The sequence below is a fragment of the Bubalus bubalis genome, chromosome 1, assembly GCF_019923935.1.
Source record: "Bubalus bubalis isolate 160015118507 breed Murrah chromosome 1, NDDB_SH_1, whole genome shotgun sequence".
In the NCBI taxonomy this organism is placed as follows: domain Eukaryota; kingdom Metazoa; phylum Chordata; class Mammalia; order Artiodactyla; family Bovidae; genus Bubalus; species Bubalus bubalis.
In genome coordinates this window covers 152,002,558-152,019,241 of record NC_059157.1, presented here as the reverse complement: position 1 = coordinate 152,019,241, position 16,684 = coordinate 152,002,558, and the positions used below count along the sequence as shown (strand labels likewise).

The 16,684-nt window shown below is 36.3% G+C and overlaps 1 protein-coding gene across 1 annotated transcript in view; it reads right to left on the bottom strand.

Annotated features, from left to right (window-relative positions):
• Positions 1–1,933: 1,933 nt before the first annotated feature.
• The window catches only part of KPNA4 (karyopherin subunit alpha 4), a 62,055-nt gene continuing 47,304 nt past the window's right edge, over positions 1,934–16,684 (bottom strand). Inside the window, exons 13-17 of the mRNA XM_025289002.3 lie at positions 15,608–15,712; positions 12,643–12,714; positions 8,409–8,571; positions 5,346–5,440; positions 1,934–3,974 (exon numbers count right to left, since the gene is read on the bottom strand). Of these exons, the coding sequence (XP_025144787.1) occupies positions 3,876–3,974; positions 5,346–5,440; positions 8,409–8,571; positions 12,643–12,714; positions 15,608–15,712 (534 nt within the window). The 3' untranslated portion in view covers positions 1,934–3,875. The remainder of the gene's footprint in view (positions 3,975–5,345; positions 5,441–8,408; positions 8,572–12,642; positions 12,715–15,607; positions 15,713–16,684) is intronic.

Sequence of the window (16,684 nt, the reverse complement as noted above, 5' to 3'; positions counted from 1 at the left end):
TGGCTGGTTGAATCCTTGGATGCAGAACCATCGATGAGGGCCAGTGTCCCTAACCTCAGCCGTATTCAAGGGATTAGCTACATAGTATTTACAGTGTACTTAACAATTATTTACATAGCAGTTATACTGTATTAGGTATTACAAGTAATCTAGAGACAGCTGATTTAAAGTACAGTTGACCTTGAAGTACGTATTTAGTGGGGAAAAAAGGCATGTAAGTGGGCCTGCAATGTCCATGGTGTTCAAAGTGTCAACTGTAATTTCAAAACTCACAGACAAGCTTCTGTAAAAATTAGTGTTAGTCATTTCTCAAACTACAATAGGAAATGCTGCATAAATGTTTTGCATTGGCTCACAAATTTAAATGAGTTTTGCAGCAGTAATTGAAAGAAGAGCTCCCTATTCTAAGAGTTGAGATCTGGGTCTTATCTAGCCCTTAGTAGTTGTTGTGACCTTGGTCAAGTCACCTCTTGGCAACTCCATCATCTGAAAGGGAGGACTCGGACAGATCGTATCTTGAAATTCAGACTCCCACAGAGCTCCCAACTGTATGTATATGCATTTTGGAAGGAAGCTGGGGCAGTTTTCATTAGATTCTCACAGGGGACCTTCATCCAAAAATAAGCTTGCGATATGTTAGGTGATCACGTCTAAATTGCTCCAGCTCTAAATGCTAGTTATTTCTTTGTGGTACAGGAACTCTTAAGGTGGCTTCCAAGATTCCCTGATATACATACCCTTTATAATTCCATTTACTCAAGTATTGACAGGATTATTTGAGCATGATGGATATCACTCTGTGACTAGGCCAAAGAGTAGGCTTCCCAGGTGGCGCCAGTGGTAAAGAATCCACCTGCCAATGCAAAACACTTGAGAGATGTGGGTTCGATCCCTGGATCAGGAAGATCCCCTGGAGGAGCGCATGGCAACCTACTACAGTATTCATGCCTGGATAGAGGAGCCTGGTGGGCTATTGCCTACAGGGTCACAAAGAGTTGGGGGCAACTTAGTACGCACGCATAGGGTAAAGAGGAAGGGATAGTGCAGGTATAATACTGTACTCATCAGTTTGGCTTTGGGTCAATTAAAAGGGAGATAATAAGGGGTAGGCCTGATTTAATCAGGTGAGCCCCTTTAAAAGACAGCTTAGGTTCTTCTCTGAGATCAGCTTCTTCTGCAGGCCTTGACTAATCAAGCTGATATGAGTCCAGCAGTAGTAAGAAAATTACTCTATAAAATCATTTGGCCTACTATAACCTCACTGGCTTACTTTTAACCAGGTTTTTGTACACTAAGAAACAAGATTTATGCAGAGCACTGTTATGTTTATCTTCTGGTAACTTATGCCATTTGTAAAATCATACTTTGTGTGCACTCTATCATTTGCAGCCATATGCTGAAGTAATAGAAATACTTAAAATATATCTCAGGTTGTCTCTCTCAGTCCACTTTGCTGAAGGAGTGAAGGTAGGTCAGAATCTTGGTTTGGACAGGGAAGAAGTAGAAGCACAGATGGCATCAGCTGAACAAATTCAGTCAGTTGGAATATTAATACATCTATACTGAAATTAGGACTTCCCTGGTGGCTCAGACAGTAAAGCAACTGTCTACAATGCGGGAGACCCGGGTTCGAGCCCTGGGTTGGGAAGATCCCCTGGAGAAGGTGATGGCAATCCACTCCAGTACTATTGCCTGGAAAATCCCATGGACAGAGGAGCCTGGTAGGCTACAGTCCATGGGGTCGCAAAGAGTCGGACACGACTGAGCAACTTCACTTTCACTTTCATACTGAAATTAAAGAATTTAAGAAACTTCTTTTGTAATGTTGGGTCAATGTTAAAAGCTTATGAAAGACAAACAAACACAAGCCACTGAGTTGTACTCTAACTTTACATTATATATATATAAAAAATCCACACAGCACACACACATGCCCCATGTAAAACATTGCTTTGAGTTTTAATGTTTATTTCCCCAAGATAGCCTAGCCTGCACTCTACTTGGATAAATTTTACAAGCTAGTTTTCTGCTGCTTCTAGTTTTAAACTTTAACCATGTTTTTGATGACAAGGAATGCTGCAAAAATACTCTAGTTCAACAAAGAGTTATGATCACAAAATAATTTTTATCCATTCTACAGTGTTTCAGAATTACCAGTTGATTTTTAAACACAAAGTAGATATAGATGCTAATGGTGGCTAATCTGGTATGTTTCTTATAGCAAACTGTTGTTCATGCAACACTTGTGCTCAAAGGGGAAGGCACAGGATTTCCTACAATGAGCCACCTTATAAAGAGTTCTTTTTGTACAAATTAATTTATGTCACATTTAATTTAGTGTGCATAACCTCAAAACTGAGGTATTATTCCAATTTATAAAAACCACTTGCATAACTTTTATGCAAGTTTTAAAAATACAAAGTTTTCTCCCTAAAGTGGCTCAAAATAGATTGTTCATGGCTGCCTACATCTAAGATAAAAAGATTCTAAAACAATTGAACAGATTAGGCATATTATTAAAGGTGTTCAAACCATTACTTGATTTGTACATCTATTCAAACCTCTTCATCGGTCTTTATTCAGCAGTACATATGCACCAAATTCCATTTTAGAAGTTTCCATATCATTTTCATAGAAAACAAAGTTTGAAAACAAGTAACATTTAAACACAGCACGGTATTCTACCACAACTGAAACTTTTTTCTTCTTCTTCTTTACAGGACTCAACAAAATCTAAAAATGAACTAGGCTGTAGATTTACCTCATGCAAAGATCTTTATGTTATCTCTGAAAATGAAAAGGATGGCTTTTAAAAAGCACATTTTACTGTTTTATACTATAATGGCAACTTGTGTACTGCAACACAGTCTATTTTGAGGGAAATTTATGATTTTTTTTTCATGCAAAAATCTACACAAATTAGTTTTGATGATATGGAAAGCTTTTCATAGCATCAAACATTCATCTGGTGCAAATGCACAGGGAAACCTTCCTGAAAGTTTTCTGACTTGAGAAGCAACTAAAAAGCCATACTAGGTAAAGTAAATAAAAACTAAAAACAAAACAAAAAACTCCCACAAAAAAAAAAAAAAAAAAAAAAAAACCTAAAAAAAAAAAAAAAAAAAAAGGAGGGGTGGGAACAGGGAGGAAGGGAAATAGAAAACACAGGCTGCAGAGTACACCAATGTCTGCTGCTGAACTGGTCTTTGTTTTCATGTCCAGTGTACAGTAACACTTATGATCTCACTCTGATGATTTTACTAGGTTATCAGCCCCCTGAAGGCAAATCAAGCTTGCATGCGTTCACATACAGCACCACAACCATACTTTCGTACACAGTCACTCCAGGACTAGGAGTCTGCTTCGTGAATGAAGAGCCCTAGATTTGAAAGATGAACCTGGCTCTCCATCACTGAGCCAGACATTCATTCAACACTGTCCACTCACACACTGCTTCATAGCAAGGCCTGGGCTCGTTTTCTTTGACTTTTATGGGCATCCTATTCTCTTTCATGCTTACAAGGCTTGAAGATGACAGTACTGCACTTTCCCCTCAATTGATACAAAGTCAATGTTCCTTCTCAGGCACTGAAGATCTGTGACCTGTAGCCCTTTTTACTTTGAACAACCTAAATAAGCATCCATGTAGAGTTTTCATTACATTTTGCCACTCATTCTCACTCGCACCCACTCGCCATCTTGACCTCATTTGGGCATTTTCTGTGATTCCAAATGAAATCTTCACATTTTCTTTCCCGATTTAATGCAGCAGCAGATCCCATGAGCCAAGCTTGATGGATCAAACCTTTTTATATATATGTATATATATATATATATCCCAGTGCTGCATTGTACCTAACTTCCACAACATCTTTCTAGAACTGGAACCCTTCTGTTGGTACATTGGCAGATGAATTGAAACCAAATGTTCCACCTTGTATTGCCTCTGGAACAAGGCTAGGATCTTCATCAATCTAAAGGGGAGGGGAAAAAAAGGTGATGGTTAGTTTTAAATTATAAAACATAGAATTGTAGTTTACACTTCCATTTAAAAAGTATGAGAGATTATGGGTGGCCAACACTGTCCTACCATCCCTTGAGAACCCTGAAAATACTTCATAAAGGTTTTTTTCTTAAGGGATGCCAAAAGAGAAGAAACTGAAGAGAATATGCAAAATGGATATCTTCTGAAAGAATGAAAGAGATTGGAGATGGGACTATGTCTCAAATTCAGAGAGCATACTCATTCTAATGCTACCACTTTTGGAGGCTAAGTGTATTCTTCGGTTAGTATTTTAATAGCAACTGGAGACAACTTTTGAGCTTAAAGTGTAACATAATAGCCCTATTAAAATGGATAACTGATATTCTTTCTATACGCTTTATATCTAACAGTTGAAATACCACAAAATTATGTGCCTATGGTATAGTTCCTATAAAGAGGCACATCATCTTTATTATTTTCACAATGTAACAGAGTAAGCAAGACTTGCATGTTGAAGTATTAAAAATCATAAAGGCTTTGTGTACACCTAATTATCAATTAGGACTTCTAAAAGTATCCAACTTTAGTACATGATAAAAGCTACTTTTAAAAAAGTATGCTTTTTAACAAATATTATATTCTAAATAGGACTTAGCTTGATAATCTGTAGGTATAAATAGTCTAATTCTTTTTTAGTATTGTCCTTGTCAAGTTAATCTACAAACCATATATACTTAACAAAATATTTAATAATATTCCATTTTCTTTTTTAAAAAGTTGAGAAACTCAATCAAGAAATCTACTGCTGGCTATATCTGATCACTATAATTTTAGATTTAAAATTCCCAAAGAGATAATACTAAAAATAATTATTTAATTTCAACTGCCATATACTAACAATCTGAAAACATTCTTCTATAGTATACATTATATAGTACTTTACATTTCTTGATAATTTTTTTCCACTGTATCTATTTATCTTCATATTTGTTTTTGGTCACCAACTAAAATTAATGGTGGCAATATATTCAAATACAGATTAATTACTGTCATAATGGATTTATTATAGGATATACCAGCTTCACTATTTTGTTTATAAACACATTAGGCTATTAGCAGTATAAAATATAGAGACATCAAGGGAAAATAAAGCCTAATTTATTCACTGTCAAAAAATTCTGTTTTTGCCATTTGAGCTAATACTACTTTTTAACACCCCAAAGGACTTTAAAAAACTGAAATATTATGTATCTATTTCAATTCCATTCTCTAAAATGCATACATATATGTCCTAGCTTAAATTTCATCCAGACTTATGCTTATTAAGTAAAACTAAGAAAATGATAAGATTATTAAATACATCATCTGAAGAGAAGAACTGATCAATGATCTCATAGGCCAATTTGTAGATGTCTTCATTTTCATGATTTTGAAGCTGTTCAATTTTCTCCAGTCCTGTAAGAAATTTTATGAAGTGAAATAATAATAATATTAAAACAACAACAACACAGCAGCAAAAAGGTTACAATAATCTTGGGAACACATAATTCAATTTTGGGGTATCTATTCTAAAGGTGAATCTTAAAAACAGTAAGGATTTTTTCACAAAATATAGCGAATTTATCTTAAAAAATTATCTGAGGGACCTCTCTGGCAGTCCAGTAGTCAAAACTCCACACTTCCAATGCAAGGAGCTCCGATTCAATTTCTGGTCAGGGAACTAAAATCCTATATGCCACGTGGCACACTGCAGCCAAAACAAAACAAAACAAAACCCAAACACTTGAGTGTTTAACTACATATAAATTAAGCAATGGGCTATCTATCTATTCAGAAGAAAATTATATATCATACATCAGTGTTTGTAAGGAGTAATAGTATGTAAAATTACTCTGTTAAAAGCTGCGAAATCCCTGGTGGTGTAGTGGTTAGGACTCTGGGCTTTCACTGTCATGTGGCTCGGTTTCAATCCTGGTTGAAACTGAGGATCCCATGAGCCATGTCTAAAGAAAAAAACCAAAAACACCCCAAAACAAACAGTAAAACCCAAAGGTGCAAGAAAAGTAAAAGAAGTTAAAAGCAAGTTCTATTTTGTAGCATTTGCCAAATTTTTCTAGTGAGCATGTAAGAAAAAACTTTTAAATACTCATGATTAACAAATATGAATGTTAAGACAGCTATTAAGTACAATGAAAAATGATCATGATCAACAACAGTATTTCAGGGGAAAGAGGATTTTTCCCTGTAAATACTAACAAATGTATTAAATCAAAAGCAAAATATGTAAACAACCTATTGATATAAAAATTGAATACTGTTTTGCTTTGTAGTGGTTTAGTCACTAAGTCATGTCTGATTCCTGCAACCCCATGGACTGTAGTCCACCAGGCTCCTCTGTCCATGGGATTCTCCAGGCAAGAATACTGGAGTTGGTTGCCATTCCCTTCTCCAGGAGATCTTCCTGACCCAAGGATCAAACCCTTGCCTCCTGCAGGTGGTCTCCTGCATTGCAGGCGGATTCTTTACCAACTGAGCCACCAAGGAAGCCTAACAGGAGTAATAATTAATTTTAAAATTTCTGAATTAAAGTGAAATTGCCCTTTTATGAGTATTTGTTCTCTATTTCTTAAGCGGAGGAAATTGCTTTAGGCATATTTCTCACTTTACACACTCTCCTTATGGGGCCTTTCCACGAAAAGGCTTAACTACTATTTACATATAGGTTGAGGACTTGTACTCATCTATGGCTTCATTTTTCTGAGCGTCAGATGCTTAAAACTTTAAACCTGCTTGATAATTCCATGAGGACACTTTATAGGTACCTAAAGTTCAAGCTGTACAAACACAATGTTATCTGCCATTCTTCATTTACACTGTTTATTCTACTGTATTCTTACTGGTGATAACAACAGTTTGAAATCTGTGAGAAAGACTGATTATTAAAGTTCCCCTTTCCCTCAACTCTATAACAGAATCTCAAAAACCTCAAAGCCTATCCTATCCATTTCTTGAATCCTGTCATCTCCCCCTCGTCTCTATTATCACTGCCTTCATTTATTGTGGTGTGATCGCTATACACTTTCCTAGGTGGTTTCCTGCCAGTCTCTACCAGGGTTCCATTCCCCTCATATCCATGTTCCATTTAACATATCAATTCCCTTGGTAAAATCTTCCAATGACTTGTTGTACCCTATGGCAGAGAATCCTTTGGGAAATTTGTAAGCTAGGCTTTACTTCCAGTGAAATAGGCAATGCTCAAGATCTATATTTTTATATTAATATATAAAATAAAATTTTAACTATTAAAAGGTTTATATGGTAAAATAAAAAAATACACAAGTAGGAAAAAAATTTTAACTATTCCTTTTAAATTTCAAATTTTTTAAGTTTTAAATTTTTTCTGGAACTCACTTTCTAATTAGTTACCTAACAGTATTTCCCGTTTCCTGTTCCCAATTTGATAGTTACAAATTTTGTTGTTGTTGTTCTGTCATTTTGTGTGCTGCGTATCACTTAAGTAACTTTAAAAACACTTACTTCCTATTAATTTTCAAGTCACCAAATTCTACTAAATAAGTTGAAGATACTTGTTCTCCTATTCTTAGCTACCTCTCCTTTCACTTACTTCTCAACTTCTATCAGAAACAGCTTTACTTTTATGCTTACCTAGGTTGATAATATATTTTGTTCCACACCCACAGCAGAAACTTTCATGTTCTGTCTAGATGTTCATCTTAAGAGCTGAAAGCTAAGGCATGTTGTATACCTTCTTGGTGGTTCTGGTACACTGCCAGATTTGGGAACCACCGCCTTAAAGTATCTGCTGTGCTACAAAGCTTGCAAAACTGTAGGGGCCTGATCAATGGCTAACTCTACAGTTTCATCTTCTGGCGTTTTCTATCTCATACTTTGTGATTTAGCAACACTGAACTACTTATAATTTGCTGAATGCTATTTCTCACCTCAGACTTTGCTCATGGTGTTATCTCTGCCTGGAACACCTTTCATCCCTTTTCACTTTCTTAATCCTTATTCATCTCTCAAATCTAGCTCAGGTCACTTCCTATTTCTTCCAGGACAGATTAGGTATTTCACTTTGTTGCACATTTCTATTAGGGTAATCATTAAATCAGTTCATGTTTATCTCCACGATTGGACTACATGCCTTGAGGGCAAGGACTGTGTCTTGTTTACCACTGTCTTCCCAGTATCTTAGCACAGTGCCTGTTCAATATATGGCAGCAATTCAGTTACCTAAGAATATGCAGCAAGCTGAGCAGGACTGTACATATAGAATATAGTATTTATTTGATTCTATTACTTAATTATATAAGACAGAAAAATACAGAAGTGTGCATTTGAAAATAAAAGTAGTTACAAAAAGAATATTAAAATGTGGAATAACAGCATATAATAAACTTACCTCCACATTCTTCTATAAGATTGGCTATGGTTTCAGCCTCATCTTCAGCCATTTTTAATATATTACTTAGTCCATCGAGTACTACTTGCACAACTTGTGCATCTTTTACAGTCAGCAAGTTGCAAAAAGGTGGGATAACATTTTGTTGGATTAGGTAGGCCACCTGAAGAACAAAAACACGATGATATAATAAATGTTCAGTGAATTTCATTTGTGCACCCTGTTATCTCACTGGAACAATTCTGACTTTATAATCTTGAATTTGGAAATATGACCTCATTTCTCACGTTAAGTTCAGTTTCAGTTCAGTTCAGTCGCTCAGTCGTCTCCGACTCTTTGTGACCCCATGAATTGCAGCACGCCAGGCCGCCCTGTCCATCACCAACTCCCGGAGTTCACTCAAACTCATGTCCATCGAGTCAGTGATGCCATCTAGCCATCTCATCCTCTGCAGTCCCCTTCTCCTCCTGCCCCCAATCCCTCCCAGCATCAGAGTCTTTTCCAATGAATCAGCCCTTCGCATGAGGTGGCCAAAGTATTGGAGTTTCAGCTTTAGCATCAGTCCTTCCAAAGAACACCCAGGACTGATCTCCTTTAGAATGGACTCGTTGGATCTCCTTGCAGTCCAAGGGACTCTCAAGAGTCTTCTCCAACACCACAGTTGAAAAGCATCAATTCTTCGGCACTCAGCTTTCTTCACAGTCCAACTTTCACACCCATACATGACCACTGGAAAAACCATAGCCTTGACTAGATGGACCTTTGTTGGCAAAGTAATGTCTCTGCTTTCCAATATGCTATCTAGGTTGGTCATAACTTTCCTTCCAAGGAGTAAGTGTCTTTTAATTTCATGGCTGCAGTCACCATCTGCAGTGATTTTGGAGCCCTAAAAATAAAGTCTGACACTGTTTCCACTGGTTCCCCATCTATTTCCCATGAAGTGATGGGACCAGATGCCATGATCTTCGTTTTCTGAATGTTGAGCTTTCAGCCAACTTTTTCACTCTCCTCTTTCACTTTCATCAAGAGGCTTTTTAGTTCCTCTTCACTTTCTGCCACAAGGGTGGTGTCATCTGCATATCTGAGGTGATTGATATTTCTCCCAGCAATCTTGATTCCAGCTTGTGCTTCTTCCAGCCCAGTGTTTCTTGTGATGTACTCTGCATAGAAGTTAAATAAGCAGGGTGACAATATACAGCCTTGACGTACTCCTTTTCCTATTTGGAACCAGTCTGTTGTATCATGTGCAGTTCTAACTGTTGCTTCCTGACCTGCATACAGGTTTCTCAAGAGGCAGGTCAGGTGGTCTGGTATTCCCATCTCTTTCAGAGTTTTCCACAGTTTATTGTGATCCACACAGTCAAAGGCTTTGGCATAGTTAATAAAGCAGAAATATATGTTTTTCTGGAATTCTCTTGCTTTTTCGATGATCCGGTGGATGTTGGCAATTTGATCTCTGGTTCCTCTGCCTTTTCTAAAACCAGCTTGAACATCTGGAAGTTCACAGTTCACGTATTCCTGAAGCCTGGCTTGGAGAATTTTGAGCATTATTTTACTAGCGTGTGAGATGAGTGCAATTGTGCAGCAGTTTGAGCATTCTTTGGCATTGCCTTTCTTTGGGATTGGAATGAAAACTGACCTTTTCCAGTCCTGTGGCCACTGCTGAGTTTTCCAAATTTGCTGGTATATTGAGTGCAGCACATTCACAGCATTATTTTTCAGGATGTGAAATAGCTGAACTGGAATTTCATCACCTCCACTAGCTTTGTTCATAGTGATGCTTTCTTTCTAAGGCCCACTTGACTTCACATTCCAGGATGTCTGGCTCTAGGTCAGTGATCACACCATCGTGATTATCTTGGTTGAGAAGATCTTTTTTGTACAGTTCTTCTGTGTATTCTTGCCACATCTTCTTAATATCTTCTGCATCTGTTAGGTCCATACCATTTCTATCCTTTATTGAGCCCATCTTTGCATGAATTGTTCCCTTGGTATCTCTTAATTTTCTTGAAGAGATCTCTAGTCTTTCCCATTCTGTTGTTTTCCTCTATTTTTTTGCATGGATTGCTGAGGAAGGCTTTATCTCTCCTTGCTATTCTTTGGAACTCTGCATTCAGATGCTTATATCTTTCCTTTTCTCCTTTGCTTTTCACTTCTCTTCTTTTCACAGCTATCTGTAAGGCCTCCCCAGACAGCCATTTTGCTTTTTTGCATTTCTTTTCCTTGGGGATGGTCTTGATCCCTGTCTCCTGTACAATGTCATGAACCTCTGTCCATAGTTCATCAGGCACTCTATCTATCAGATCTAGGCCCTTAAATCTATTTCTTATTTCCACTGTATAATCATAAGGGATTTGATTTAGGTCATACCAAAATGGTCTAGTGGTTTTCCCTACTTTCTTCAATTTAAGTCTGAATTTGGCAATAAGGAGTTTATGATCTGAGCCACAGTCAGCTCCCAGTCTTGTTTTTGCTGACTGTATAGAGCTTCTCCTTCTTTGGCTGCAAAGAATATAATCAATCTGATTTCGGTGTTGACCATCTGGTGATATCCATATGTAGAGTCTTCTCTTGTGTTGTTGGAAGAGGGTGTTTGCTATGACCAGTGCGTTCTCTTGGTAAAACTCTATTAGCCTTTGTCCTGCTTCCTTCCATATTCCAAGGTCAAATTTGCCTGTTACCCCAGGTGTTTCTTGACTTCCTAGTTTTGCATTCCAGTCCTCTATAATGAAAAGGACATCTTTTTTGGGTGTTAGTTCTAAAATGTCTTGGAGGTCTTCATAGAACCGTTCAACTTCAGCTTCTTCAGTGTTACTGGTTGGGGCATAGACTTGGATTACTGTGATACTGAATGGTTGGCTTTGGAAACCAACAGAGATCATTCTGTTGTTTTTGAGATTGCATCCAAGTACTGCATTTTGGACTCTTTTGTTGACCATGATGGCTACTCCATTTCTTCTAAGGTATTCCTGCCACAGTAGTAGATATAGTGGTCATCTGAGTTAAATTCACCCGTTCCAGTCCATTTTAGTTCGCGATTCCTAGAATGTTGACGTTCACTCTTGCCATCTCCTATTTGACTACTTCTAATTTGCCTTGATTCATGGACCTAACATTCCAGGTTCCTATGCAATACTGCTTTTTACACATTGGACCTTGCTTCTATCACCAGTCTCATGGACAACTGGGTATTGTTGTGCTTTGGCTCCATCCCTTCATTCTTTCTGGAGTTATTTCTCCACTGATCTCCAGTAGCATACTGGGCACCTACTGACCTGGGGAGCTCCTCTTTTGGTATCCTATCATTTAGCCTTTTCATACTGTTCATGGGGTTCTCAAGACAAGAATACTGAAGTGGTTTGCTATTCCCTTCTCAAGTGGAATTCCCTTCTCCATGTTAAGTTAGCCCTCATTAAATTAACCTTTTCTTTTTAATGCAGTATGTTTGTTTTTCACGAACTTAAAGAAAAACTGAAGTGAAAATGAAGGAATCAATCCATTTCATGTGACACATTTCTCTGCCATAAGGAGTACTTCCTTCAGAGAGCCTTTCTCCTTTAATATTAAATTATGAAGTCATTTAAGAGGCCAGGTAATAATTTTTTTTTTAATTACAATTGTTCAGTGTGACAGCATCCTCTCTTTGCTTTAATATTTAGCACTGTCATATACCTGGCCACCTCAATCTGCTATTCTATGGTTCCATAAAATCTGAAAATTTTCTATCATCTTTATATTAGTTATTGCCATGTAATATATTTATATTCTACTCTATATTCATATTTGAGTGGATTCAGTCTATGGCTTATCTGTGACAATTATGTGCTCCAAATTTCCCCTTTTTACTTGTCTGTGAAACATATCTGGGACTGGGACTTTCCTGGCAGTTTAGAGGTTAAGACTCCGTGCTGCCAATGCAGCAGGCACGGGTGTACAGTCCCTGGCCCAGGAACTGGGATTAAAAAACAAAAAAACATTAAAAAACAAAAACAACGCTGACGATAAATGCTTCATCTTACCCTGGATTAGAAAAATTCTTGTAGGCCAAGAAGCTGGAAAATGAACACTTCACATTTATGAAATATAACTAAAGGAAGTCAAGGTGACACTTATATATCACAGGATGTCTATTATCTTGCTATTATCTTAAATTATGATTTACTGAAATACAAACCTTAGAATTATTAGTACTATTACGTATCAGTTTTGAGAAATATATAAGAGCTGAACTTACTTGATCTTTTCTTCCACTAATTGTTAAGTTACTTATGGCCCACGCAGCTTCTTTCTGAGTGCCAAAATCTCCCTACAAAAGCAAAATAAAGGATATAAACTGCAATATAAGATAAACTGGAAAAGGTGTTTCCTGAAATGATTTTTCAACTGCATACTCCCCCTGGTTTTCTTCTACCCTTTATGTATCCATATAATAAAAATAAGGCTTTGAACCCAATTTACCGTAAACAAATGGAGATTCTATTTTGTGAACTTTCCCAACAACAAACTGACTTGATATTGCTGTTCATAATATCAAATGAAGTCAATGATAAAATACAGGAAAATCAGTTAAAAAAAATAAGGAAGTTACAATTTTACTTTAGTCAAAGAAATGTCAAGGTGAAATAAAGTATCTTTTTAAACACATAATTTTAAAAATAAAAATATCCATGATTAATGAGACTGACAAAGACTACTCTTATAAAGGTTACTCTCATACAAATTAAAAAATAAATTTAAAAATCATTTAAAAAGTCATATATTTAATAATCTCACCTTTGAGAGTTAACCAAGAAAATTTAAAAAACCGCAATGGATTAATACTAAACACTGTAAATCAACCATACTTCAAAAAAAAAAGCTGCAGTAGGATATCTACTTTTACTTATCAGATTGAGAAAATCCAAGGATCTGTCAGTAAGACTGGTAGGAGTGTAAAACAGTACTCAACCTTACTTGCAATAAATGGGTATTATATAGCAAATTTATATCTATGTCTATTTGTGGATCCAGTGATCCTAAATGTAACCTGGCACGTGGAAAAAACCTTACATAGACATTTGCTTATATTTAAAGAAGAAACAATATTAGAATAACCCAAAAATTAAGGGAAAGAGTAGGGAAGAATAGACAGAAACAGAAGTTAGACCTTTGTGTATTACCTTGAAAACAAGGTACTTATTTTCCACTTGGAAACTATAAATGCTTTACATTACCAAAAACAAAATAAATAAGGGAATTTTTTAGCAGTCCAATGGTTAGGTCTCCACACTCTTACTACTGAGGGTCTGACTGGGGAACTAAAAAACCATAAGCCTCTTGGCATGTGCAAAAATAAAGAAAAATAAAACCCCCAAACTGAAGCAATTCCCCCAAATAAAAGAAAACACAGAAACAAAAAACTGTATATGAAGCTGGTGGCTTAACTACACATATAGAAATTATTTCAAGTGACATTATTTTTAAGTACATCATTGATGGAATATATCCTGAAGAAAAAAAATCCTCAAGGAAATCCCAAAAGTGGAGTAGTTATGTTATTAGCATCAATGTGGTCTTGTTATTTTGACAGATTTTATATTATATACCTCAATATATGTCAAGTAACTGTGTCTACAGAAAGATTTCCACCATAGACGAGATACAAATACAAAATCAAAGAAGTGAAAATAAAAAAGTTATCTTAGTGATATCTGATAGCTTTCTTTCATTTACAATTTGTTTTTATGAATTCTCATGTTTACAAAAATTACAATATGTATATCTTTCATTTTCTTAAAAAAAAAAAAAAAAAATTTACTTCCTATTTTATTCATTCAAGCCTAGATAGATATCATGACAATCTTGTAGCAATGATCATCCTTAGTAGCTGAACTATGACCTTTAAATACCACTTGCTACAAAAAGGAAGCAAGACACCCTGAAAATAGTTAATTCTAGGTCTAGGTCAGAAAATATATCAAAAAAAAAAGCGCCCAGGAATCATGTCATATCCAAAAGGTAGGAAGCTCTCAACAAATACTCGGGTGATGTTAAAAAGACAGGCACCAAACTTAAAAGAGATTCCCATTGGTCAGGGAGAACCTGAGTGTCAGAAAGAATAACTACAAAGGACTGAAACTTATAATTAAAATAGATATATGTAAATCCATAATTTCCTAATGACACTGAAAACTTTGCACTAGTCTCCTTTTGAGGTTTTTAGGGAACCATGTCATTCTAAAAACTGAATGATAATAAGCAGGAATCAAACATTTATCTTGCTTTTAATATATGAAATATATTTAAGAGTAAACAAACAGCTGATAAGGAAATTCTCTTTAATCTTCTTTACTGAAGAATCACGCCTAATACATAAAGAATGACACAATTACAAAGTCATCATTTTGCAGTTCCTAGTAAAATAAGAGATCTAGGTACTGTTCATCATGACTGCTTAAAAACCACTATGTGAAAGAATGATGAATAACATTATAGTAATGGGTGGAACAGTCTGGTAAAACCTGAGCTCACTTATCAATCTAAATTATCACTAAATGTAGGATAAACAGAATGTATCTCCCCATGTGAATCATTAGAGCATTAAATATTTTTCCCTAAAAACTGAACCCAATCTAGCAGTTTGTAAGAAACATGGAGGAAAAGAGGATAGAGATAACTTCTCTTTAATGAACAGATCAGTGTTCAGGAAAAAACCCGCATGCTGTGATTGTGACATTTTATTTTTTGATTGTGACATTTTAAATTGTGTCCTTCCCAAAAGTTAATGTAAGCATGCGATGACATGGCATATGACTAAATAGCACAATTACTTGCTGTTTGATCTTGGGCAGTTTATTTGTCTATACTACAGTTTATTCATCTGTCAAATGGGAATAATTCTTGACCTTATAGAGTTACAGTATTAAATAAGGTAATATATGTAAAGTGCATGGAACAATATTCAAGCATATATGATTTTTAATAAATTCTAAGATAATGGTAATTTTGATAAAAGAATGATAAGAAAAAGGGCCAGTGGTTTCTAAAAAGAAATGTTTCATGTATATAAAAATTGCTTGAAAGTTTTAATATTAATACTACTTTACTGTACTACTCATGCCACTGTATCAATTCTAATTAAACAAAAATATATATACACATAATTAGTTATATTAAGTTCTTCTCCTCTTACACAGATACTAACAAGATGACTTTCTTACCTTATCCAAAAGGTGTATTATCATTGGTACAAGATTGGCATCAATTACTGCCTGAACCTGCTGCTGATTTCCTGCAGTGATGTTAGAGAGGAACCACACTGCTTCCTGTAGAAAAAAACTCCTTTAATATTTCTTACTGAAAAATAAAATCTGCAGCTGAACTAGGAAAAAGTATTCACTACCATGACCAAATGATTTTTACTATGGAATGAGTTTCATAATAAAAAATTTCAGAATCTGTATTTCCCTGTCCCCTTTTCTGTATTTTTCCTTGGACAAATTGCTAATGAAATAAACTAACCTTGTGAAAACTTCTTGAAAATGTTCCAAGCACTAAGACTATAAAGAAGCTTGGCTGAACAAATACTAAGAAATTGATGAACTGTAACAACCCAGCAGAGGTGATGGAATTCCATTTGAGCTATTTCAAATCCTAAAAGATGATGCTGTGAAAGTGCTGCACTCAGTATGCCAGCAAATTTGGAAAATTCAGCAGCAGCCACAGGACTGGAAAAGGTCAGTTTTCAATACAATCCCAAAGAAAGGCAATGCCAAAGAATGCTCAAACTACTGCACAATTGCACTCATCTCACATGCTAGTAAAGTAATGCTCTAAATTCTCCAAGCCAGGATTCAGCAGTACGTGAACCGTGAACTTCCGGATGTTCAAGCTGGTTTTAGAAAAGGCAGAGGAACCAGAGATCAAATTGCCAACATATGCCAGATCATCAAAAAAGCAAGAGAGTTCCAGAAAAAAACATCTATTTCTGCTTTATTGACTATGCCGAAGCCTTTGACTGTGTGCTGCTGCTGCTGCTAAGCTGCTTCAGTCGTGTCTGACTCTGTGCGACCCCACAGACGGCAGTCCACTAGGCTCCCCAGTCCCTGGGATTCTCCAGGCAAGAACACTGGAGCGGGTTGCCATTTCCTTCTCCAATGCATGAAAGTGAAAAGTGAAAGTGAAGTCGCTCAGTCGTGTCCGACTCTTAGGGACCCCATGGACTGCAGCCTACCAGGCTCCTCTGTCCATGGGACTTTCCAGGCAGGAGTACTGGAGTGGGGTGCCATTGCCTTCTC